Below are 24,612 nucleotides of genomic sequence, written 5' to 3'. Positions count from 1 at the left end.
TCTGCCAATTCTTTTCATATTTTATTGCATTTATGACTTCTTTACAGTTTTAACGCTTTTTCATAAATTAATGTTTTTATGACTTCAGGGATGTTCTACCAGTCCATTTATTGTTTTATTGCATTTTAGGACATTTTTAACATGAAGTTTATTATTTGGTGACGCTAATGTATTTATTGATTTTGCAACCTTTTAGACTTGCTGTAGTTCTGTTTGTAGAAATTCGCATTGTTACATTTCTACATGTAATGTTCTTTGCTTTTGTTTTTATCTTGGTTATTGCTTTATCTTCGTTCATGCTTTTTTACTGTCATTTGTTGGTGTAACAAAAGGGGATATGTTGTGACTTGATTGTCGCCTCTCTTTTCACTCAGTCACATCTTCCCTACTGCTCAGCCAGGATGAGTGTTGGAATGTTCGGTGATGTCGCGGAATGCATGGGTGACTGGTGATGTGGGGAGTGTCAGTTGGTGTGTGCAGGCTGAGCAGCAGGGAGGCTGCTCCTGCTGGGGTTATCCGCTATCTACTTACTATCTTATTTACCATCTTCATCTTCTGTAACTGGAACAATAAACCACCTTGTTGTGACTTAACACTTGGCTACATTTGGACTTCTTTTACCTACAACAGTAGTCCACTGTTCAACCTTGCTCTTCAGAGGGGGAACAGGGTGGATCTATAGACACACGCTGGTGATCCTCAGATCTTTAGTTTCAGCACCTCAGTTTGCAGTATGGAGTACTCTAATGGAGTATCCTGTTTATGAGCATTTGCAGTAGAAGAAACTTTTAGTGCCTGGATCGTATGCTCTTTTCGAAGCAGTGCTCACTGTTTGCCAGTAATGGGATGACCTTAAACATCAATAGCTATTTCAAACTGGTCCTCCATAACCTGGGCAGTGCACAATTTCCTACACTTTTACAGATGCCAGGTAATTCAGACACTCTTTTGTTACCTTCTCAGTTAGTGCATACAACTGCTCCTTTAGAAACAAGATGTTCCTTATCAGTCAGCTTTTCCACCCTGTCATACATTCACCCAAATGCATGAAGGCACAACTGTTCCAGACATGGCACAGCATCTGTAGCATTCTGTAACATTTGTCTTATGTAGTACATCAATGCCATTAGACCTGTGCAGTCACAGAGCTCCAGACCCTTTTCCTTCTTATCCTATAGTACCTATATGTAGCACAAAGGATGGATGTGCACTAATAGTACAGCAAACCTTTCTACTGTAGGTCTCAGAGGATGACAAACTGTTCTACTGTGGTACCACCACTGGTGACATACTGACGATCAATGTGAAGAACAAACTACTGAACAGCTGCGGGCCACCGAAGGACAAGTTCAGCCTGGTGAGTTTGATGAGATGGTTTTGTAGAAAGGCGAAATGAGATCCTGTGGTCAAATGCATTGTCCCTTACTCCTGTGTCATTGTTTCCATGCACCAGTGACCTTGTTCCTATGCTCCCATGTCATTCTACCCATGATCCTCTGCCATTGTTCCCATGGTCCAGTGTCATTGTTCCCATGTCCCAGTGTTATTGTTCCCATGCTTCAGTGTCATTATTCTTATGCTCCAGTGCCATTGTTCCCATACCCCTGTAGCATCTTTCCCATGGTCCTGTGTCATTGTTCCCATGCTCCAGTGTCATTGTTTCCATGCTTCAGTGTCATTGTTTCCATTCTCAAGTGTCATTGTCCCCATACCCTATGGCATCCTTTCCATACTCCTGTGTCATTGTTCCCATGCCCCTATGTCATTGTCTCCAAGTTTGCATGTCATTATTCCCATCCTCCCATGATACTAGCCCCATAGTCCGGTGTCATTTTAATCATGCCTCAGTGTTTTTTTTAGCCTCTCCGCTGTGTCTTTCGAACCACATTTGGTGTCACTGCTCCCCTGAGACATTGTTCTCATGACTGAGTGCCATACTTTTCCTGGCCCTGTGCCATTGTTTTTGTGCGCATGTACTATTGTTCCTATGCTTAAGTAGCATTGTTTTTACGCTCCTGCATAATTTTGCTCTACTTGCTTACTATTTCACCAAGCCTGCATATCACTCTTCTAATTCTCGCTTTTCACTATTTCCATGCTTCCCATGCTTGAGTTTCATGGTTCCCATACTTATATTTGATTGTTCCAGTGTTTGTGGTGCCTTTTTCCTGTGCTTACGCCTTATTGTTGTGATGTTCACATTTCACTGTTCCCAATCTGGTGTATCAATGTTCACACGCTCCCGTGTCATTGTTTTCAAGCTTGATGGTATACAAAGCACAGGGCAACCAAGAGAATCTCTGTACATGTCGTTGTATGTATTTTGAGCTGCTGTTCATTGTCTCCAAATAAAGATAAAACAAGGTGGGAAATGGTGCACATAGGCATCAATGCTTGCACAAGAGAATAAAGAATCCGGGGGCGTATCACATAATGTGAGCACTGGGAGAGCTGAGTTTGGAGGATTGGATATTCTGTCACAAAAGTAGTGGATGCTCCACCCACCATATTACAAGTGGATTTTAGCACATGACATTTGTAACACAGCATATGGGATATTCATCACATTAGACGCAGTATCCCACCTGCCAAACTCTAAATAAGACCCTCAGTCTCTGCTTCAATTTTGGGGTGACTGGTGTCTTAACAGTTGAGGAGCTAGAGCAGACAGTGGCAAATGGCTGCTTGTCACAGGAACCTTCAAGACGTGCTGTTTTTGGCAGAAAGTGTGGCACATGTGTTGACATATCTAAAGTAAACAATAGAACACAACAAAATGACATCCACAAAGTAACATAACACAATTAAAGCAGATCACATCACAAGAAAACAGAAAAAAGCACAACAACCACAATACAGCACAACAAAATCACATTTTAGTAATGCACAAAAACACAGCAGCATAAAAAATTCATGACCACAAGAAGATGCCACACAAGAAATATGCCCAAACGTTCTTGTCACACATGACCACCTCCAGAATCCTCTTTTCATAATATGGAGGAAAAGATATTTGGAACAAGGAATGCCTGAATGTACCACCAAGGACATGAAATGGTCCTAGTCAAAAATGTTTTGTGAACCAGACTCCAAAGTTCTACTGTCCAAGAAACACACAGTGACTGCCAGGTAATTTTTTTGCTCTATAACTGTAGGTCCCGAACACTGGACTCTGGACTATTTCATATTTAATTATGTTCAGAAAGTAGTTTTATGAGAATTTCTTAACTGCATTCAGTATTTTAGTGTCTGTCTTTGTTTTCATTCTTTTTTCCTCCAAGCAACATATATTTTTCTGTTTCCGCTCATGCACCTTTTCCCCTCACTCTCTTTTCAATCTACAGAGGTGTTTTTTAATGTGTACTTTTGTCAGGGTTACTGACTGACAGGGATTGCTATCTCTGGTGACTGCTGAATCTTGTGTTGAGTTTGCCATATTCATGTAATGTCACTCAGGTTTGTGGTGTTAGATGTGAAGGGTTCAGTCTTCACCGTCAATGAGAGGTGGACAGAAACTGGGACACAGGCCCGACTCTGCTTGGTTTCGTTGTTGCTGCTGGCATGATGTAATTTGCTTCTCTAAAGAAATGTCTAAAATAATCATCTTAGATGCGCTTTCCTTCTGACTCCTCTTGCTGAGTATTGTCTGCACAAGTGCTTTCTAGCATCGAACAGTATATGAGGGAAAGTTTGATAAGCCCTTTCTGTACTTAAATATTCTCTGTTACCTGTCCAGTCCAGGAAGGGTCTAGGGCAGTGTTTCCCAAACTGTGGGCCGCGAGCCGATTTGTGGTGTGTCGCGAAAGTCCAAGCAATAAATGAAGATGACTTTAAATTCAGTAATTATCTTGTCACAGTTGCTACACTTCAAAGACGGATGTCTTCTGACAAATGGCTGCTTATTATTTTAACATGGAGATTGGTGTTTAAAACCTCCTCTCACTTTGCAGTCAGAGAAAGAATAGTGAAGTCAATTATGTGCCAATGTTTCTGTGGTACAGGAAGTGTGAAAGGAAAGGATGAAGGATGTTATTTTTTCGTAACACATTACAAAATGGAAACACCTGTAAATTAACTGTACACATTCACCAGTTAGGAAAGCAAAAATGAAGCACATTTTTGTAGTTCTAAAGTGTGATGCAAACAAAGATTTTAGTAGGATAGAAACAAATCAAGAAGCTTTACTTGGTGATGCATAAATGATAAATATTCATGGAAAGCCGATTTCCATACATTATCATTTGTGTGCAATATAGTATTATCAGTAAAACTGTAGGTTTGTGGAAAGTTCGTGGCCATATTAATGGAAAATGTATTGTTTGTAAATGACAGTGTCCTAGCACACAATGCTTTAGATGCATTAAAAAAATAGCCCGCCTCATCGTCATTAAAGTTTGTTGTGGGTCGCAAAAGTTTGTTGTTCTAAAACCTTTGGGGAGCACTGGTCTAATGCATCAAAGGGTCCTACCCCATTCCTTGTTGCCCTTTCCATCAACACCGCTCTCTGGCCCCTCGGGTGCTTACAGCCCACTAAGCTTTTACATTTTTTCTCAGTGCTGGCATCTCCTTTGGCATTGACAGCTTTCAGCGTTGAGAAGGTCTCTAAGTAAGATGCCTGTAGCAGTAATGCCTTAGTGCTACAAGCATCCTAAGAGAGGGAACTTCAGCCTTAAAGGGCTTCCTCACTGACAATGCATCAACCTAACCCAAAAAGGATTTCCAGGTTTATTCTGAAAGGGCTCTCAAAATGACGGGTATCTAGCTTCAAAGTCAACTTCCTTGTCAGATTTTCCCTGCGGGATGCCATTTTTTCAATCAGACAGTTTGCTCAACACTTCCTGCCAAATCGATATTGACCTTTTATCTTTCTGGATAAAATTGGTTTAAAAAGTGTCCTTCATGACTTTAGATATTTCCCCATGTGTGGAGTCTTTTCCCAACTGAGGATGTTGGGTTATATACTATGCTTGGCCTGTTCAGTGACCTGGCATCACCTGAAGGAGAGATCAGCGTCTCCGAACGTGCAGCGTCTCCGAACGTGCAGCGTCTCCGAACGTGCTCACCATCTTTGTACGAATTCAAGAGCAAAACCTTTATTGAAAGCAGTGCAGTTTGAACGTCTGATGCCCTCAACAGTAGAGTGTTCCTTGGTTCTGTAATTGTTTCTTTTCGGGTCTTGTGTAGTATTCCCTCCTAATAAAGAGTGTTGGAACTTTTCTATGTAAAATAGAATGAACAATATAATAGTTGTTTATAAAAATGAAACATTTCATTTGGTTTAAAACCTTCGAAGCAAAATATGTTTCCACAGAGGAACCTAGAAAACGACAGGCAAAGTTCTCAGAGCCAGGGGCTCCATCTAAATAATACTGATTACAAGTGTGGCCAATGCAGCCTCTCTGAATAGTAGTGCAGTAGTAGCGAGCAGCTACTCCATAAGAGCTAATGGCCGATGGAATGTATTTCATGTAGCAATTCTTCATTTGTCCCTCACTCCAGAGTGCTCAAAGAAATCACCCACCTCTTTCTAGGTTGCATTGAAAGTCTCTTCAACAGAGCCATGCAACCTGGCTCTCTTTTTACCAGGCCACTGCTTGCCCGAGGAAATTTGTTTAAGGGTGCTGCCTCCAGAAGCTGAGTCACATCCGAGTGAGGAGTAATGGTCACTGGAACAGAGAACTATCTACTTGGCTCTAACATCGTTTCTCTCTCTCTTTATGTTGATTTCAACCTTAGCCCAACAACCACCACAACAATTATACATTAGCCGAAAAGGAGAGAAGAATAAAATGCTGAATTCCATCAAAGGTCATTTGTTTTGACCCCTCTGTCCCGAGCAGAAAGAAGACTTGTATTTAGTCATGATGCACCTTGTTGGTCAACGAAAAATATCTGTGTAAAACATATTTTTGCCATTTTGTCACCCTCCTTAGTGATGACACCCGGGGCGGCCTGCACCCACCGCACCCTCCTTCCCACGCCCCTGCAGATATATACATTTTGTGGAATTTTATCAAAATTGTTTGAGGTCATGGAACATTTCTGTGAGATGTACTGGGTGAATAGGATGGAAATGAAGTCATTGTTTGTGGCGATGGTGAGAGAAAGTGGACATACAGGTCATTGATGATGCAAGAGTTCTGAGGAAATGATGGTAGAGTGAAATATGCCAAAGAATGAAAGTTCAGATGAAACATGTTGTAAGCCGGAAAGAAATATTGTCTTCAAGATCCCAGCAGCACCAATCTGAATGGCTAGGAGAAAGAGAGAGGTGTGACATCACGAAGCAAACGGTTTTAATATCCTTCGTGGATTTTTGGTTTCTCTCTGCTTCTTTCTTAGGGGATCACAGCGTTGGTTTTGCTGAAGACAGGAGATTTTATCATCGGTTCTGGAGATGGGAAGCTGTCGCTCTGTAAAGGTCCAAACCACAAAGCAGTCAAGTGAGTTCCACATTTCTTGTGGCCATAGTGTTTTTGACTAAAGCTGCTGTGCAGGGTACAACATTCTGACTGTTCACAAGTACATTGCAATGATTGCTATAGCAGCTTTGAATCAATTCGTAAGACACAAGTGTGCAATAGTACATGGATGACTGTTTTTTCATCCCTACACTGCCATATTTGAACTTGTACCTACTGAGGTGACATCTAAATTTCTAGTGGCCTATTCATGAACTTGTCACACACTACAACATAGCAAGTTGCCTTGCTGCGCTGTAATGCGTGACAGGGAAAGGGCAGAAATGCACCGTATATAAGTCAATACAGTGCATTCCTGCCTTTTCTTCTGCGCTGGCGCCCATTTGGTAGCCTAGTGCCAACGCAGACACCCTTGCACCATGATGCAAGGATGCCTTTGTTGCATGCAGGATTGTTTTTGTGCAGGAAGTGGGCACCATCCTGCACAAAAACAATCCTGAAACGCATATTATTCCTCTTTCTATGTGTGCTGCAAAATCACATGACCCCTTACTATTCAATTTTACTGGTGTGGCCTCATCCGCAATACCAGGTCATGTTGTGGGCCGTATTCTCAGTTTTCCTTGTTTCAGTTACCGTAAGTGTATCATGCTGCTCCAGAGTTGCCTTAGGTTGTGGTGTGTAGTTGGTAGATGACAGCCTTTCTTTTTAGGTCTCACATACACAGCCCATGCACTGTGCTGTTAGGAGTATTGTTTTACTATTTAGTGGGCTTATAAATCACCCAGAGCATACCATTGGTTATTTTCCTTGTCACTTTCATTTGCATTATTACTTTTGCTTAGCTTCCGTACGCCTCCATTGCTTTCTTGTGTTATCTCCTCCCTGGAGCATGGACCAAGTACATGTGATCTTCCTTGTCTTTGTTCTTCCCTGCCTTTTTGCAACACACTGATATTTATTTTATTTATTTATAAACAATTTCATTGGTTTTTACAAGCAAGTAAATAAGTAACAGTGTGACACTTTGACCAATGTTCCATGATGCTTCATAATACATTTGCATTACTTGATTATAAGTGAGTGCAACAGTTCTCAACCACAGCGCATAAACCATACATTTGTGCATATATATAGCTTACAATTCTACTCAGTCTAATTGATTCATTCATTTGCCCCAGACCTTTTTATGTTTATTTGGACATCCCCGGGCCTCAAATATGGGTGTTTCTTGTGTGGCACACCAATCTACGCCCTGGCGCCATTTGGTTATACTTGGGGGTTTAGACTGCGCCCATGTCGAGGTAATGTCATGTTTGGCTACCGTGATGGCTGTCCCCAGGAATAATTTGTCAGGTCTGGATCTGTCTAGGCCATCCATTACTCCCAGGATGAGTCGTAGGGGACCTTGAGAACCCTGCCAACCCAGGACATGTGTGAGTTTGGACTCTATTGCAGCCCAATATGAGGCAAGGCGAGGGCAGGTCCAGATCATGTGGTAAAAATCTGCTGGTTCCTGTCCATATCATGTGCAGTTCGGTGAGAGGCGCAGACCTGCCCTGTAGAGGTGTTCTGGGGTGAGATACGCAGTGTGTAAATAATATAGTTGGATTAGGCGTAGTCTGGCTGAAGTGGTGATGGTCTTGGTGGCCATAATGGCTTCACGCCAGTCCTCCTCCTCCAGTGGGCCCAGCCATCCCTCCCACTGGTTCCTGAGTGGAGCGGGTGTTGTCGGGCTATTATTAATAAGGGTACGGTATATCCGGGAACCCGCCCCCCCCCCCCCTTCCCTAAGTTCCCCATCATGACCTGAGCCTCTAGCGGGTTAAACTCGGGGATTGTTGTGCCTGTTGAGATGTGTGTGCCGAGTGTATGACGCAGCTGCAAATATTTATATAATTGTGAGACGTGAAGGGTGTATCCTCCCTGCAGGTCTTGAAAAGTACTAATGTGGATCCGGCTACATGTACTTAAAACTACCCCGACCCCTGACCCGCCCTTGAGCCCTAAAACTGCCCCAGCCCAGAAAACTGTCCCCCCCCACCCCTAGCCCTAAAGTTCGCGCCCACATCCTACGAACTACACCGATCCAGCCCCCCGCCCTGAGCCCTAAAACTGCCCCCCAGTACTGAAAACTGTTCCTTTCTCCCCGCCCGAGCCCTAAAATCTGACCCCCACGAGCCCTAAAATCTGACCCCCACATCCTAAAAACGACCCTGACTCCAGCCCCCCCACCCGGAGCCCTAACAACAGACTCCCACCCCTGAAAACGACACCGACCCCCCCTGAGCTCTAAAACCACCCCCCTGCCCTATAAACAACCCTGACCCCCGAGTCCTAAAAACTACCCCACCCCTATAAACGACTTCCCACCTCTCGAAAACCCGGACCCAGTCCAACTTACAAGGCCCGGCTCTCTCCCAATCCTTCCTCATCCTGTGCCCACCCATCCGCGCATCTAGACTGCACGCTTTATGGCATATGGGTGGGTAAGGGAAGCGTGGTTCCGCTTGCGAGGAAACAGCACGCATGACTAAGCATGTGATGTAAAGGCTGTTTCCCTCCATACAATGCCACTCTATGCCATTCTACGCCACTCTATGCCACTGCACCCCAGTCTATTCCACTCCACGCCACTCAACTCAATGCCACTCTATACCACTCTACTCTGCGCCACTCCACTCTACACCACTCCATTCCCCTCCATATGGTACTCATGTCATCTTTATTAGGCTGTGTTAGACCTGGCACCATTGGCGTGGGTCACCCTTCCATTTTTGTCTGTGCCTCAATGTGTTTTGTGTTGGTGTTAGCTGCTCAGGGCACTGTGCCACTGCCATCCAGTGCCACAGTGCAAGTGCTCCCTATGGTAAAATGTATTATGTGAATTGACTTCCACGTTTGGTTTATTTGGTTTACTATCAGTCCCTAGTAGAGTGCACCAGGGGTGCCAAGGGCTTGTATATCCAGATGCTGCTGGTGGGCTTGCAGCACTGCTTGTGCCACCCACCGAAGCAGCGGGGTAAAATGTGTCTAGGGTCTGCCACTGCAGAACCTGCGCGCGGTCGGGTACCGTCGCGCTGACTGAGCAAGTGTCCCCACTTGACAGTCCCTAAACCTTCCCTTAACTACATGTTAGTCACCCCTCTGGTAGGCCTAAGCGCAGGGTGCATTGTAGGTATAAGGTAGGACATGCCCTGATGTGTGTGGCATGTCTTAATAGTGAATTACAGCCATTTTCGTTTTTCACTATTGAAGGCTACCTGCTCTCCATAGGCCAGAATGGGCTGCTGGGATCGCTACACGCTGTCACCCCAGTGGACTCAGAGAGCATGGTAGAAAGTCATGTTTAGTATGCCTGAACTCGGGATAATAAAATACATCTTTTAGTAAAGGTTATTTTAATATCCTGGGTTTGCAAAAGCTACTTTTAGAAAGTTAGCCTTTGCGTGCCTGACCATCTCAGTCCGCCTCTGCTGTGGGTGTGTGTTCTGCCTAGCAACGGTACAGGAGCAGGGCTGGGGGATTCCAGGAGACAGGTTGGCTGCCAGGTGGTGGGTAGAGAGATTACACCAGGGTGGGTGGGAGGAGTACACCCTGACTCTTGAATAGACCTGTGCTCTGCCACCACAAAGCCGGCGCCGCCCCCTGTGGAGCGGCTGATGTCTCTGCCCTGCTGCTGAAAGGAACAAGCCGAGTCACCACAACAGAGTGCTCCAAAACTGGACTGAGCCAGGCCCAGCCCCCTGGCGCTAAAGAACAAAAGAATCCCTGTATAAAAGTAGGAGCCTGGCTCCTAAGAAATCAGATCCAGATTGAACCACGAAGGAACTCTGCCTGACTAGAAGGACCTGGAAGAAGCTGAAGGAGGAGTAACTTTCCCTGACCTGAGGGACTGGCCTGCAGTAGGTGCCTTGCTGAGGAAGGAGAGGAAAAAGACTGAAAGAGACTTTTGCACTTTGTTCTTCAACTATCTCCAAGGGCTTGGAAGAAGAGCTTGCCCCCTGAACTGAACCCCAGGACCAGTGGGTTCACCGTGTCTCCGCTCGTCTGAGAATTCGAGCCGTGTGCTTTCTCCCGCCGGAGTGCCCTGCGCACCTTCTCATCCCTCCTAGGGCCGTGACACCCAGAAGCCTGGCCGCCTCCACTCGCCGAGAGCCCCGCTCTACCTGAGTCGCTCTGGACCCATCGAGTCTGGCCATCCCGCTTCCCTGTCACCTGCCTGCTACTGGAGCGCGCTTGGTGCCCTCTCGCCCTCCCGCCGGATTTCTAGTGGGGAAGTGAAATCCAGCCTCGGACGGCCGCCCGTACGTCGTAACGTATCCGGCCGCCCCGCTTCACCTCCCAGCCTGAGTCTGACCGTGCCGCCCTCCGCAGTTACCTCCCGCACAGTCCGTGTCGGGGGCCCTGGGCCGCACCTGTCTACCGAGAGCCGCCCGCTGAATTCTTGACCCGGAAGACCCGCGAGGTGCAGAACCTGCATCTCCCCCGAAGACTCGTCCAAGCACATCGCACGTTCCCAGGTACAGTGAACTCTCTATCGGACTCGGGGTCCGCAACGTTCTGATTTCCCCGTATCACTGTACCCCGGGTGCATTGCGCATCATCGTGACTGGATTGACTCAACCGAGCCCTGTGAAGCGCTCGTGATCAAATAAGTTACCAAAGAAAAGAACAGTGCCTAATTATCATCTTGTGGCTTCTATTTCGCATCCGTTATTGATGGTCTTGTACATGCCTGCGTAACAAAGAATCTTTTATATAAAGCATCCGTATTTTTGATACAACTTACGCCTGGTGTCCATTTGTGGGGGATCGTTGTGATTTACTGTGTGTGATCATAAATGCTTAACTGACTAGCGCCCTGAAGTTTAGCCCTGACTGCTCGCGCCACACTACCTATAGGGTGAGCAGGGGTTGTTCTGAAGGGGTAATTCTCTCGCCCTGAATAGAAGAAGGGACCACTGTTTGTCACAAGCACCTACCTGTGCCAACCAGAGGTTCCCCATTCTAACATTGGTGGCAGCGGTGGGATTTCGAATTTGCATTTATGATTTACATACAGTGAATTATTGATCACCACGTAGAGCAGACCTATAACGCAGCCACAGATTGATTGACAGTTGTTGCTAAAGAAGAATCTCCACCTTCAGAAACCATGCCTAGCTCAGTCGGTGGAGGCGGAGCGTCCTCTGTATTCTCTGGAGTGGATGACATCGATTGGAAGCCCGAGGCACTGAGGAAGTGCACAAATGATGTCCTGAAAGGATATCTCTCCAAGTACAGAATTAAGCAAAGTGGAATAACGACCAAGGATCAGTACGTGAAGGCGCTGAGAGCCTGGCACGAATCAAAGTTTCCAGAGAATGCACGAGAGGTGATACCCCCAGAAGGTGTTTTTGAGCCTAGCAGAGGCCTGTCGCCCGAGGAGATGGCCGACAGGAGTGCTGCACGAGCACATGAGGTGGAGATGGCAAAACTGCAAATGGAGATGGAAAGGCAGAAACTGGCCATGGAGCATGAGGTAAAAATGAGGGAGTTGGATCTCAAGGCCAGGAGTTTAGACAACTCACCCTCTGGTGGCAGCAATTCAACAGAGTCAAGGGTGCACATTCCTAAAGATGTAGTCAAAGAATATTATAAGCAGGATGATATTGGGCAGTGGTTCAGGGCCTATGAAGTAGCCATGTCCTCCCACCGGGTCCCTGAGAAGGATTGGGGAGCGGGGTTGTGGGGAAGGTTCCTGAGTGAGGGGCGGGACACACTGCTAGACCTCCCCTCTGATGTCCACACATCCTATCCACACATGAAGGAGGCTCTTATGACAAGGTATGGGTTAACTCCTGAATTGTACAGACAGAGATTTAGGGATTGCACCAAGAAACCTGGTACCACTTATGTAGAATATGTGACCTTTTTTTGCAGAGCGCTGGATGGTTGGGTGAAGGGTAGCAAGGTGAATGATTACCAAGGGCTGTTTGATTTAATTGCATGGGAGCACTTGTCGGATAATTGTTTTCCTGAGCTACGCCAGCACCTGATCGATAGCAAGCTGTCCAACCCGAGGAAGCTTGCTGAGGAGGCGGACCGCTGGATCAGCACCAGGGTCCACAAGGGTCCCGTGGGAGGCCCCGCCAAAGGTGTTCAGGGTCCCCAGCAGAAGAATGGGGGGGACAAGGGTAAACAGAGGGAGTTCTACAGAGGGCCCCAAAGTAATTCCCAAGGGAACCAAGGGAAAGGTTCTCAGCCACCCCCACCTCCGAAGCAGACCGGGGCCCCGACAGGTAACCCTGTTCAAAGAGGGCCCCTCAGATGTTACAAGTGTAACAACCTGGGGCACATTTCCGTGGATCCCAAGTGCCCCCTGTATGGTAAACCAGCACCCTCTGGTGCTCCACCCCCAAGCAGGTGAATAGTGTAGCCTTGGGGAGGGAGATAGATGTCCAAGGGGCGGGGGATCCCGTACAGATGACCCTAGTCTCATTAGGAGACAGTGAGATGGTCGCGGAGGCCCAGCTGCCCCCCAATACTCAAAAGTATGGGCAGTGGGTGACCATAAATGGCAAGAGGGTGGGGGCTCTTAGAGATACAGGAGCCAGTGTGACTGCTGTCAAGCAACACCTGGTGTCTCAAGAGCAGGTTGTCCCGCACGCATTCTGCCGTGTTGTCAACGCCGACAACACAGAGAGTCAGTGTCCAATGGCTCAGGTTCCCTTTGAGTGGGGGGGGGTCTCTGGTACTCTGCAAGTGGCTGTGAGAGAGGCCATGCCTGTTGATTGTCTCCTAGGTAACGATTTGGAGAGCTCCCCTTGGGAAAAGGTGGAGAAGACAACTCACCTGCGGATGTGGGCTTGCCTGATTGGGCGTGCGTGACCACCCGGTCGATGGCAGCCGGTAGGGGTGTTGAAGGAACCCTGGAGCCTGAGGGAGAGGCCCAGGAACCGGCCTTAGAGAGAGGGCAAGGGAGGCACGGGAATCCGGCTCCTGAAGTTCCCACGGCCCAGGAGGAAGCAGACCTTGAGGGGGATGCCCTGGAGCCTACCGGGGAACAGATAGCCGAACTGGGGGACCTGCCTGAGCTGACCCATTGGCAGCAAGAAGGAGGCCCCACCAGGGAGGAATTCTGCAGGGAGCAGAAAGAGTGCCCCTCTCTAGAGGGTATGCGGCAGCAGGCTGCAGCCCAGGCCAATGGTGATCAGTCCGGAACTCACTTGATCTACTGGGAGAACGACCTCCTATACTCCGAGCCTAAGGTTGCTGAACCTGGGTCAGCCCGTGCGCTGGTGGTACCCCAGAAGTTCAGAGCCTTCCTACTGGGGCTGGCTCACGACGTACCGTTAGCAGGACATTTGGGGCAGGACAAGACCTTTGAAAGGCTTGTCACCCACTTTTATTGGCCCCAAATGCGCAGGAGTTCTGACACTCACTGCAGGACATGCCAGACTTGCCAGGCAAGTGGCAAGAGTGGAAGGAAGCTGAGAGCTCCACTCCAACCTTTCCCTGTGGTCAGTACCCCATTCCAGCGGGTGGGGATTGACATTGTGGGGCCACTGGACCCCAAGACAGCCATGGGCAACAGGTTTATCCTGGTCTTGGTGGACCATGCCACCCGGTACCCTGAAGCCATCCCTCTGAGGACAGAGACGGCCCCCGTGGTGGGACGGGCACTGATGGGAATTTTCTCACGAGTAGGATTCCCTCTAGAGGTGGTGTCTGACAGGGGGACCAACTTCATATCGAAATATATGAAGTCCCTTTGGCAAGAGTGTGGTGTGACCTACAAGTTCACCACCCCTTACCATCCCCAAGGAAACGGGTTGGTTGAGCGCTTCAACCGAACCCTGAAGGGCATGATTATGGGTCTCGAGGAACCCATGAGGCGTAAGTGGGACGTCCTCTTACCATGCCTTCTCTTTGCGTACCGCGAGGTGCCACAAAAGTCTCTAGGGTTCAGTCCCTTTGAGCTTTTGTACGGCCACCCAGTACGAGGACCTCTTAGTCTGGTCAAGGAAGGCTGGGAGCAATCTCCCAGGAAACCTCCCCAGAATGTATACAGTTACATGCTGGCTTTCCGGAACCAGACTAGGCGTTTCAGGCAACTTGCTGAGGCAAACCTGGAAGCCAGCCAGGAGGAAATGAAGCGGTGGTACGACCAGAACGCCACTCTGGTTGAGCTTCAACCTGGCCAAAAAGTGTGGGTCCTGGCCCCTGTGGAGCCTTGTGCACTCCAGGACAAGTGGACCGGACCCTTTGAGATTGTGGAGCGCAAGAGTTCTGTCACCTACTTGGTGAACTTGCGGTCTCCTAGGAACCCCTTAAGGGTCCTACATGTCAATCGACTGAAGCCCCACTTGGAGAGGTCCGAAGTGGGCATGCTCTTGGCCACCGATGATGGGACGGAAGAGGAGTCCGAGCCTCTTCCTGACCTCTTGGTAGCCTCAGAGCGAGACGGGTCAGTGGATGGAGTTAACCTCTCACCCACCCTGACCCCTGAGCAACAGGGTGACTGTCGCCAGCTGCTGGGGCAGTTCCCTGACCTGTTCTCCCTGGTATCACAAATTGGTGCGTCCATGATGTAGATACAGGAGACAGCTTACCTGTGAAGCACAAGGCCTACCGGGTAACTGACAGGGTCAGAGCCTGCATCAAAGAGGAGGTCTCGAAGATGCTTGCCCTAGGGGTGGTTGAGTCCTCCAGCAGTCCTTGGGCCAGCCCAGTGGTCTTGGTCCCAAAGGCTGCAGCGCCGGGTGCCACACCCGAACTCCGGTTCTGTGTGGACTACCGAGGACTCAACTCAGTCACGAAGACTGACGCGCACCCCATCCCCAGAGCTGATGAGCTCATCGATCGGTTAGGGGCTGCACGGTACCTCAGCACGTTTGATTTAACGTCTGGGTACTGGCAGATCGCCTTAACTGATGGGGCCAAAGAGAGGTCTGCATTCTCTACCCCAGATGGGCATTACCAGTTCCGGGTGATGCCCTTTGGGATGAAGAATGCCCCTGCCACCTTCCAGAGGTTGGTCAACCAGGTGTTGGCTGGGCTGACCGAGTTCAGCGCCGCCTACCTGGACGACATCGCAGTGTTCAGCGGCACATGGGAAGAACACCTGCAACATCTCTGGGAAGTGTTGATGGCGCTGCGCAAGGCAGGCCTCACGATCAAGGCAAGCAAGTGTCAGATCGGGCAGGGTTCAGTGGTGTACTTGGGACACCAAGTGGGGAGCGGCCAGGTGGCGCCCCTCCAACCCAAAGTTGAAACCATCCTGGCTTGGGAGCCCCCAAAGACCCAGACGGAGGTGAGGGCCTTTTTAGGACTCACCGGGTACTACAGGAGGTTTGTCAAGGGGTATGGCAGCATCGTTGCCCCCTTGACAGAGCTGACTTCGAAGAAGCAGCCCAGAAAAGTGATATGGACTGACACCTGTCAGAAAGCCTTCGACACCCTGAAAACTGCCATGTGCACGGCGCCCGTGCTCTTGGCTCCTGACTTCTCCAAAGAGTTCCTGGTGCAGACGGATGCATCAGAGCATGGTGTAGGGGCTGTTCTCTCACAGATCACTGAGGAGGGCTTTGACCAACCCGTAGCCTTTATTAGCAGGAGGCTACTTCCCCGGGAACAAAGGTGGAGTGCGATAGAACGAGAAGCATTTGCTGTGGTCTGGGCGCTGAAGAAGCGAAGACCCTACTTGTTTGGGTCTCACTTCCGGGTTCAGACCGACCACAGGCCCCTCAGATGGTTGATGCAAATGAGGGGTGAGAACCCAAAACTGTTGAGGTGGTCCATCGCCCTACAGGGTATGGACTTTACGGTGGAGCATCGCCCTGGCACAGATCACGCCAATGCTGACGGTCTGTCCAGGTTTTTCCGCCTTAGTGATGCAGAACTCCCTGGGGTAGGGTAGTTCTCCCCACTTTTCAGCTGGAGGGGACACGTGTTAGACCTGGCACCATTGGCGTGGGTCACCCTTCCATTTTTGTCTGTGCCTCAATGTGTTTTGTGTTGGTGTTAGCTGCTCAGGGCACTGTGCCACTGCCATCCAGTGCCACAGTGCAAGTGCTCCCTATGGTAAAATGTATTATGTGAATTGACTTCCACGTTTGGTTTATTTGGTTTACTATCAGTCCCTAGTAGAGTGCACCAGGGGTGCCAAGGGCTTGTATATCCAGATGCTGCTGGTGGGCTTGCAGCACTGCTTGTGCCACCCACCGAAGCAGCGGGGTAAAATGTGTCTAGGGTCTGCCACTGCAGAACCTGCGCGCGGTCGGGTACCGTCGCGCTGACTGAGCAAGTGTCCCCACTTGCCAGTCCCTAAACCTTCCCTTAACTACATGTTAGTCACCCCTCTGGTAGGCCTAAGCGCAGGGTGCATTGTAGGTATAAGGTAGGACATGCCCTGATGTGTGTGGCATGTCTTAATAGTGAATTACAGCCATTTTCGTTTTTCACTATTGAAGGCTACCTGCTCTCCATAGGCCAGAATGGGCTGCTGGGATCGCTACACGCTGTCACCCCAGTGGACTCAGAGAGCATGGTAGAAAGTCATGTTTAGTATGCCTGAACTCGGGATAATAAAATACATCTTTTAGTAAAGGTTATTTTAATATCCTGGGTTTGCAAAAGCTACTTTTAGAAAGTTAGCCTTTGCGTGCCTGACCATCTCAGTCCGCCTCTGCTGTGGGTGTGTGTTCTGCCTAGCAACGGTACAGGAGCAGGGCTGGGGGATTCCAGGAGACAGGTTGGCTGCCAGGTGGTGGGTAGAGAGATTACACCAGGGTGGGTGGGAGGAGTACACCCTGACTCTTGAATAGACCTGTGCTCTACCACCACAAAGCCGGCGCCGCCCCCTGTGGAGCGGCTGATGTCTCTGCCCTGCTGCTGAAAGGAACAAGCCGAGTCACCACAACAGAGTGCTCCAAAACTGGACTGAGCCAGGCCCAGGCCCCCTGGCGCTAAAGAACAAAAGAATCCCTGTATAAAAGTAGGAGCCTGGCTCCTAAGAAATCAGATCCAGATTGAACCACGAAGGAACTCTGCCTGACTAGAAGGACCTGGAAGAAGCTGAAGGAGGAGTAACTTTCCCTGACCTGAGGGACTGGCCTGCAGTAGGTGCCTTGCTGAGGAAGGAGAGGAAAAAGACTGAAAGAGACTTTTGCACTTTGTTCTTCAACTATCTCCAAGGGCTTGGAAGAAGAGCTTGCCCCCTGAACTGAACCCCAGGACCAGTGGGTTCACCGTGTCTCCGCTCGTCTGAGAATTCGAGCCGTGTGCTTTCTCCCGCCGGAGTGCCCTGCGCACCTTCGCATCCCTCCTAGGGCCGTGACACCCAGAAGCCTGGCCGCCTCCACTCGCCGAGAGCCCCGCTCTACCTGAGTCGCTCTGGACCCATCGAGTCTGGCCGTCCCGCTTCCCTGTCACCTGCCTGCTACTGGAGCGCGCTTGGTGCCCTCTCGCCCTCCCGCCGGATTTCTAGTGGGGAAGTGAAATCCAGCCTCGGACGGCCGCCCGTACGTCGTAACGTATCCGGCCGCCCCGCTTCACCTCCCAGCCTGAGTCTGACCGTGCTGCCCTCCGCAGTGACCTCCCGCACAGTCCGTGTCGGGGGCCCTGGGCCGCACCTGTCTACCGAGAGCCACCCGCTGAATTCTTGACCCGGAAGACCCGCGAGGTGCAGAACCTGCATCTCTCCCGAAGACTCGTCCAAGCACATCGCACGTTCCCAGGTACAGTGAACTCTCTATCGGACTCGGGGTCCGCAACGTTCTGATTTCCCCGTATCACTGTACCCCGGGTGCATTGCGCATCATCGTGACTGGATTGACTCAACCGAGCCCTGTGAAGCGCTCGTGATCAAATAAGTTACCAAAGAAAAGAACAGTGCCTAATTATCATCTTGTGGCTTCCATTTCGCATCCGTTATTGATGGTCTTGTACATGCCTGCGTAACAAAGAATCTTTTATATAAAGCATCCGTATTTTTGATACAACTTACGCCTGGTGTCCATTTGTGGGGGATCGTTGTGATTTACTGTGTGTGATCATAAATGCTTAACTGACTAGCGCCCTGAAGTTTAGCCCTGACTGCTCGCGCCACACTACCTATAGGGTGAGCAGGGGTTGTTCTGAAGGGGTAATTCTCTCGCCCTGAATAGAAGAAGGGACCACTGTTTGTCACAAGCACCTACCTGTGCCAACCAGAGGTTCCCCATTCTAACAGGCCGCTAGCTATTCTTACATTCTGTGGCACTGTGCATCATTCCTTGAGTGCCACTGTAGCTCTTGCATCTGGGTGGCAGTAGGTGAATCCACTTGTCCTATCTTCTCGTCTATCAGCTGCAGCATGGATCTGCCTCTGATGCAGGTATAATTGGTTGTTGTCGCTGTCCAACCCGAGGCCAAATTTGTAATCTACTGCAGTGCCACTCTGTTCTAGTGCATAGGTTCCCCCTAACTCAGGTGTGATCTCCAGCCATTGCTGAGCATTTGGGACTCATTGCCACTTGTACTGCAATTCAGGCAACCCTTCAAGGGGCTTTCCCCTGTCCTGTACTGTACTGGGTTCGTTCCACACGAAGCTCTGAGTTGTGGTGTCAATCCCCCATGGGTAATTCTTCTGACGAGCCCCTCTTCCTCTGGATGTTGTTGAAAGTAAAAGGGGAATCACATGTCCATTACCTAGGATGAAAACCCCTCACTCTATCTGCCCTGATACGTTTCCTGAGCAATAGGCAAGACAATGACTGTGGCTTACTTTACTCCCTACCACTCCATGATTGCTCTCCCTGCCCAGGCTCTGTTTCCACTAGGTGTAGTCAAGAGCCAGCCAGTTGGTGTCTCTTCCAGGTGTACTTTTATCTGTAACACCTGAGTCGCAGGCCACTCTCACCACTTTATAGGTCTAGGCCCTGCCCACTGTCATGCAACAAGGTGCTATGTCCCAGCAGCTCACTCCTCTCTTTGCACCTCCACCTTAACTATCAGCACACTTTGTGATCTAGTTTCTGCCAGGTCTGGCACAGCTGCCAACTAACTATTACCCACCTCATTCTCCTCTAATCACTGCCAGAAGTCGGTAGGCCTCCCTGTCAGTTCTGTAGGCCTCAGCACGGTTCACTCCCTCCAGCACCACTTGATAACATGACTGAATGGTAGTTCATTACCAATTGATCCCTGTGTCATCCCCTCATCTACTCACTCAAACCAGCCATTTACCACATCTTGGGAGAGCAGCGTTCCCAGTCTGCATGGCAAGTGTACCAGCATGGTTATACTTCTGCAGTGGGCCGCTCAGTGACCGCAGTCCTTTCCATTTTTCTCAAGTTAGACTGTTCAATACATAAGTCTAGACAAAATAAAGTGTTAATATGAAAAGCAGAAAGCATCATTATAATCATATTAATATACTTATAAAATAATAATATATATAGATTTTATTGTATATATTTATTTATATGAGATGTGTAGAGCGCCTGTTTACTCCAAGGAGTGTCCTCATGCTAATCAATAGCACCACGCCAGTCAAAAATGTCAGGCAACAGGTAAGGCCCACTAGTTCTGCTGACTCTGCCTAAAGAGCCAGGTCTTAAGGTCTTTCCGGAACCTTGCCTCTGAGCTGCCCCCCAGACGCAGTCTGCGCACTCTGGGAATCACTGCCAGAGCTGCTTGACTGGATCTAAGATATCTGGAGGGGATGTAGGATTGAATCAGGGGAAAAAGGTAACTAGGACCCCTCCGATTCAGTATCCTGTGCCTAAGACAGAGAGCTTTAAAAGAGACTCAGTGCTTAATGCAGAGCCAGTGCAGTTCAGCAAGACCTGGACTGATGGTATGCCATTTAGGAATTCATAATAACATCTGGGCTGCTGCATTCTTTACTCTTTGAAGCATTCCCAGGAGACCCCCAAATAGAGCGCATTGCAATAGTCAAGCCGGGTAACCGAAAGAGCTTGTATTAACCTTTATTTTTAGCTGAATCCGGTATGAGCCCTAGAATCTTCTGCAGAAGCCTCAGCACACCAAAACAAGTGCCCACCGTTGCCTTGATCAGACTGTCCAAGGATAACTGTGCATCAAAAAGGATGCTGAGATTTTTCACTTTGGATTTAGGAATCAGCGTAGGGCCCAGAACACAATGCCACCATGTGGATACTAACTTGAGGGTTGCCTCCTCACCACCATGACCTCTGTCTTGTCTGCATTTAATTTTAGACAGCTAGCCTGCATCCAAGCCGCAAGGTCAACGTCTGCCATCATCTCGTGCCATTGTGATGATTAGCTGAGTGTCGTCAGTATACAACACCATTCCAACACCATGGCGTTTGATTACATCTGCCAGAGGACGGTGATACAAATTGAAAAGAGTAGGACTCAGTGCAGAACCCTGTGGCCCTCCCTGCTGAAGAGGGATAATGTCAGAGGTATAAGGCTTCTGAATCACCGTTCCAGCAGCACAGCATGAGAGACAGTGTCAAACGTTGCACTTAGGTCCACTTTACTTAATCAGTGATATAATGTGTCATGTACCAGATGAGACCTGCCCACATTTTATAACATTTCCTGTGTTAGGATGGGCCTCTTGCTTTGGCAAGGACCTGCTCTGACTCATATATTTGTCTCAGGAGCAACCACCATTCAGTTGCTTTAGGGGAGGCATCAGAGATCCAAACATAGGCCACACATAACTAGGAACAGACTATCATTATTGACACTAGACCCTTGGGACTGCCATCACATTCGTACCCATCAACATCTCTTTAGGGGATAAAACCATATGCAAGCTAAGAAAATGAGACATTACCTTAGTTACATCAGACCAATACTGCTGAAGAGGAGGACATGCAACAAACAAATGGGCCATGTCTGCTGACTGTTGCCTGCATTTAGGACACCTAGTTTTATCCCGGAGAGCATTGGGACACCATTTATACGTTTTTTCTGGCGTATACTGTAAAAGACAGATAGTCTTGAATTGTTGCAGCTTCAAATCGATCGAATGGACTGATCTGTCAACAATCTCCAATGCACTCTGTATATCTGAAACATGCATAGCTGTATCAAGTTGCCGACCCCATTTTGAAGCCAGTAACAAATTATTGTCAGTTAGATGCTGACAGAGAGCCTGATATACCAAGCTTTTCATTGGTTTCCTGCCTACTGTATAAAGACAGAACATTAAGTCAGTATCTGCAAAATCCACTGGGTAGCTGCAATGTGTCAAGAAATAATCCCTCATTTGTAAATATTTAAAGACAAAGTGATGCAAGAGCCTATAGCTAGCCTGTAAACCAGTAAAAGAACAGACGCCATTCACATAAAACACCTACCCAATAGTCTGTACCCTATATCGAGCCCAGGCCTTCCCGTTTGGATCTTGAAACACTGACGGGAAGGCAGGATTGTCCCACAACGGCGTTGCCTTATTCAAAAAAGATTGAATATTTGTTACACAATTCCTGCCAGATATGAATAGCATCCTTCAGGACCTTTTAATGGACCCTTTTATAATAGTTTGGGCCCCCCAATCGATACATGAAAAGCCTATAGTCTACACCCAGCGCTAATTGATGGCAGAAATCTTCTTGATCTGGGTCAGCCAGGACTAAAAGACTACGCAGACGCCCAGAGAACGCAGCCCAGAAATACAACTAAAAATCGGGAAGTTGTAGCCCCTCTCAATTAAATAGGAACTTCATAGGTCGAATTGCTCGTCTCGCTCGCCTGTAGCCCCATAAAAAACTTCCAATAAATCCTTCCAGGCGTCTCAAAAAAGAGTTCTGGACCCGAAAAGGGTGGCCCGAAAAAGATAAATACATTTCGGGAGGATATTCATTTTGACGATCTTACATCGTACAAGTATAGTAAGTGGTAGTTTATTCCATGCCTTCATTGTGGCAATGACTGACATCGAGAGAGGCTCATAGTTCAACTCAGTGATTTCCCTCACCTCCAGGCACAATTTAACACTAAGATATACAGCAGTCGGAACTACCCCTGTCATTGGGGTATCTAGCTCATATTCATAAAGACCCGTGTTTTAGAGATATTTAACTTATACCTAGAAAGCCTACCAAAATCCTCAGCCTCCTTAACAACTTTTCCAAGGGCAAGCTGCGGAACTGATGCATATACAGCCAAATCATCTGAATAAGCAGTAATTTTAAGATCATAGCCACTGAACCTGGGGGGCGAAATGCCAGGGTTCAGTAACAACGATCTTAAGTATGATTCAATATATATATAACAAATGACGGGGGAGACAGCGGGCATCCCTGACAAGTTCTGCGGTGTGTCTACAGTAGGCTTGAGTACCTCCTAAAATATATCACCCTAGCACGCGGGGTCTTATATAGTACCTGCAGTATTTGTATGAATTTATCACCAACCCCAAAGGCAATCAATGAAACCCGCATAAAATCCCAAGCAATGCGATCAAAGGCCTTCTTGGCATCTAATATGATCATACCCATCCAAGTGTTGGTTTTCCCTGCAACATTGAATGCAGAGACTGCTGTATTTATGTGACCGTGGTGTCCTTTCCTGATACAAATCCAAAGCTGTTGCTTAGAAATTAACATCGGAACGAGAGGGGCAAGTCTCATTGCTAAGACCGTAGCAAACCATTTAGTGTCCGAATTTACCAGAGAGATGGGTTGGTATGACCCCATGTCCTCTGGTGATTTGCCTTTCTTCAGTAAGACCATAATATCAGTTCCCTTCCAGGATTTAGGGATTTCCCATCTGTCATAGATATGCTGTGCAAGTTTAAAGAATTCCGTAACTAGTACATCCTTAAAAACCTAATAGAACTCTAAGGGAAAAGCGTCCTCCCCTGCCGCCTTGCCTGAGGGAAGAGCTGCCAAGGCCACCTTCACCTCATCTATGAAAAACTGAGCTTCCAACTCGCCTGCCTGATCGTCTCCAAGATGGGGGCGGCCTACACTTCTGTATGTATGTCACAGTCTCCGCATGGCTGTCTACATAAGGCTGGGAATTAAGATCCTGACAAAACAGGGTGAACTGCTCTAAAATGGAATCGGGTTCGTATGAAGATTACCATCTATACCTTTGATGAATTGTATCATACATTTGGACTGCCTAGCCGTAGAGCTAGAACTCGCCCGACCCTGTCACCATATTCATATTGTAGCGCTTTATTCTACGCATACTTTGCTGCAATCTGCTCTTTTAATACCCGTCCTGACACAGACTGTTTTTCAGTTAGTTGTGAAAATATTACCTGTTCGCCCGTGCTGCCTTGAGCAATTGCCTGGGCATGAAACATTTCGAGACTTAGAATTTCTTGCCCAGTTGACGCACAACATCCAGAAAAGCTTGATTTTGTTTAGTGATAACCTGTAGTGTGGTGACTTGAATATCAACTTTAATGGTATCCTAAACAATTGGGGGTATCGCTGTACCTGTATTGTTGGCAAATAATTCCCTTGATAAACCTGTAGTATAAGTTAAATAATCATCATTAGTCAACAGATGGGGGGAAATTAAATGTTAGATTGTGTAACTTGTGTATTAGTGAGACAGAATTAAAAATACCCATAATAATCAGTTACCCTGCCCAGTCTAAGAGCTCTAGGGAGAGCATATCCAATACCTCTGGATCGTCAATGTTGGGCCCATACAGTACACAGATGACAAATCTCTGGGAATACAATAACAGTTGAGCAAGCACCCATCGCCCTTTTAGACCAGCCGCAGTTTTCAAGATGTTACAGTGAATTCTTTTTGCTGATAATAAAATGACCCCCTGAACAGAAACTATTTGTGAGGTGGTGCTCACTATGTGTTAGCCAAGTTGCTTCAGTAAGAGACGATCCTTATACGCTCAGTGCGTCTCGGTTAAGGTCAAAAGATTTGGCCTGTAAGTTTCTACTTTCTCCTTGACCAACTGTCACTTACATCGTGAGTTTAGGCTGGAAACATTCCAATTCATACATTTAATCCTAGTCATTATTCCAACAGAATATACGGCCTAATCCTGCACCCTCACCACCACAAACAAAGACCACAAAGAAAAAAATGTGTATGTATACTTTAAGAAATCTGAGAATATTCTGATTTACTTTACTCCCCCTCCCAACCTTAATCACAGTATAAGCTGTTCCCTCTGTCCTGGAGAGATATAACATAACCACCCACCCCAACCCCACCCGTGACTGGTCCCACCCCTGTGATA

The 24,612-nt window shown here is 48.0% G+C and overlaps 1 protein-coding gene across 1 annotated transcript in view; it reads left to right on the top strand.

Moving 5' to 3' along the window:
* Window positions 1-24,612, top strand: part of CFAP52 (cilia and flagella associated protein 52) — a 163,076-nt gene that overhangs the window by 104,801 nt on the left and 33,663 nt on the right. Inside the window, exons 6-7 of the mRNA XM_085616820.1 lie at window positions 1,241-1,357; window positions 6,343-6,443. Coding sequence (XP_085472946.1) covers window positions 1,241-1,357; window positions 6,343-6,443 — 218 coding nt within the window. The remainder of the gene's footprint in view (window positions 1-1,240; window positions 1,358-6,342; window positions 6,444-24,612) is intronic.

The sequence above is a fragment of the Triturus cristatus genome, chromosome 7 (assembly GCF_964204655.1).
Source record: "Triturus cristatus chromosome 7, aTriCri1.1, whole genome shotgun sequence".
Classification (NCBI taxonomy): Eukaryota; Metazoa; Chordata; class Amphibia; order Caudata; family Salamandridae; genus Triturus; species Triturus cristatus.
Note: the sequence above shows the minus strand (reverse complement) of the source record. Positions and strands in the feature narration are given on the sequence as shown.